The sequence below is a fragment of the Dipodomys spectabilis genome, unplaced genomic scaffold, assembly GCF_019054845.1.
Source record: "Dipodomys spectabilis isolate Male_0828 unplaced genomic scaffold, ASM1905484v1 ptg000234l, whole genome shotgun sequence".
NCBI classification, from domain to species: Eukaryota; Metazoa; Chordata; class Mammalia; order Rodentia; family Heteromyidae; genus Dipodomys; species Dipodomys spectabilis.
Window position 1 is genome coordinate 5,111,408 of NW_024870911.1, and position 1,548 is coordinate 5,112,955.

Sequence of the window (1,548 nt, forward strand, 5' to 3'; positions counted from 1 at the left end):
TTTAGAGATCCATACACACTGCATACTGCCCAGCTTGTGCACCTTCTCCTGCCCAGGGTTTCAGAACTGGCCCCACAGACACGTTTAAAAGAGAAAAAAAAATATCTGAATTCTTAAAATTCTCCACTTTGGGTTTTTTTTTTTGTTTGTTTTGTTTTACGCTAGCATCTTCAAGGGGAGAAATTGGGAGTTTTGTCTGATTTTTTTGTTTTGCCCTACTTAAGCTTACTCTTCCAAGTCAAGGGACCAGTCTAGATTATTGTCCTGGTCATTTTTTTTTTTTTTTTCCGCCCCTCTCTCCTGCGGCGGTTACTGGAATTCTGGAGGTGAGCGCTGCAGCTGCTGATCGGGCCCACTGCCAGGTTCTCCGGGAAGGGAGCAAAGCGGGAGGCGGCGTGCTCCTTTGTCTTCCACTGGCTGAATGCCAAAATCCTTCACGCTACCCGTGTCTGCGAACTCCAGGTAGAAGTAGCCGCACTTGACTGCCCGGTGCACCTCAAAGCAGAATCCCAAACAAGAATCCTCTATCAGGTCTACGTATATTTCCTGCGCGATGGCCTCCAGCTTGTTAGTATCCAGGTTGGCCAGGGAAATCTCCTCCATTTTAACTGGTCAACGACTGTGGTGAGGGCGCTCGCTCTATTATTTATTTATTTTACTCACGGCAGCCACGCGTCAGGCTTGCTGGGCCGCACCTAGGCCTACGAGGCCTCTCCAGGCCGCGTCTTCCCGCAGCGGCGTCGGCGGAGACCGGGGGTCGGGCGAGTCCTCGGCGACAGCAGCAGCCGCCACAGCCACGGATCCGGAGCCCCGCACCGTGCGGTTCGTGTCGGAGTCCACCGGCAATGGGTTTGGGAGCTGCGACTCACCGACCAAGGGGTCTCAGCGCCTCCACCCAGACGCTCCACCCGGCTCCTTCCGCTCGCTCTCCGGCCGGGGATGTAGCCCCGCCTCCCAGCTTCCGGTTACTAGGGAGCCTGCGCGCGGCCTGCGCGCAGACTCGCTGCATTTTTTTTTTTTTTTTTCCTCCGACGCGTAGCAGCTCCCTTGGGAGCCTTGGTGAAGAAAGGATGGGAAGAACGGAAGTGTGTTTGTCATTGTCTTTTTTTTTTTTTTTGGTAAACCGGGTGCACAGGTGCCGTTTTATGTTGTTTTATTTACAGGCTAAAATATTCTGCCGTGAGTTTGCCCAGGTGTGAATTGATTTTTCTCTCCAAAAGGGGGAAAAAAATGAAAATGAGTGCCCTGTTGTAGAACTATATAAAATGGCATTTTAGGCTCGGTTCTTCACATAACGTCTGAAAATTCACATCCGGATTAATTTGTAATCCTTTATTGTCGCAACTGTCATTTAAATCCACTAGATGGTGCAAGGAAACAAATTACAGTATATTTACCTTTGAGTATTTTCAGATTAAGAAAATAAACAACTAAAAGCATAATTCCTGTATTTTGATCAAACAAACCTAAGGCATTTAGAAGGCCATGAATGCAGTTTGACTACAAAGAGATGATTGTATACAGCTCTAAACGAGTTCAAAGATAAAA

General features: G+C 48.6%; 1 protein-coding gene across 1 annotated transcript; it reads right to left on the reverse strand.

Moving 5' to 3' along the window:
• Nucleotides 1–214: 214 nt before the first annotated feature.
• Atxn7l3b (ataxin 7 like 3B) lies at nucleotides 215–922 on the reverse strand. Its single transcript, XM_042698810.1, has one exon. It carries the CDS (start codon nucleotides 601–603, stop codon nucleotides 310–312), a length of 294 nt encoding a protein of 97 aa, XP_042554744.1. The 5' UTR covers nucleotides 604–922; the 3' UTR covers nucleotides 215–309.
• Nucleotides 923–1,548: the final 626 nt, after the last annotated feature.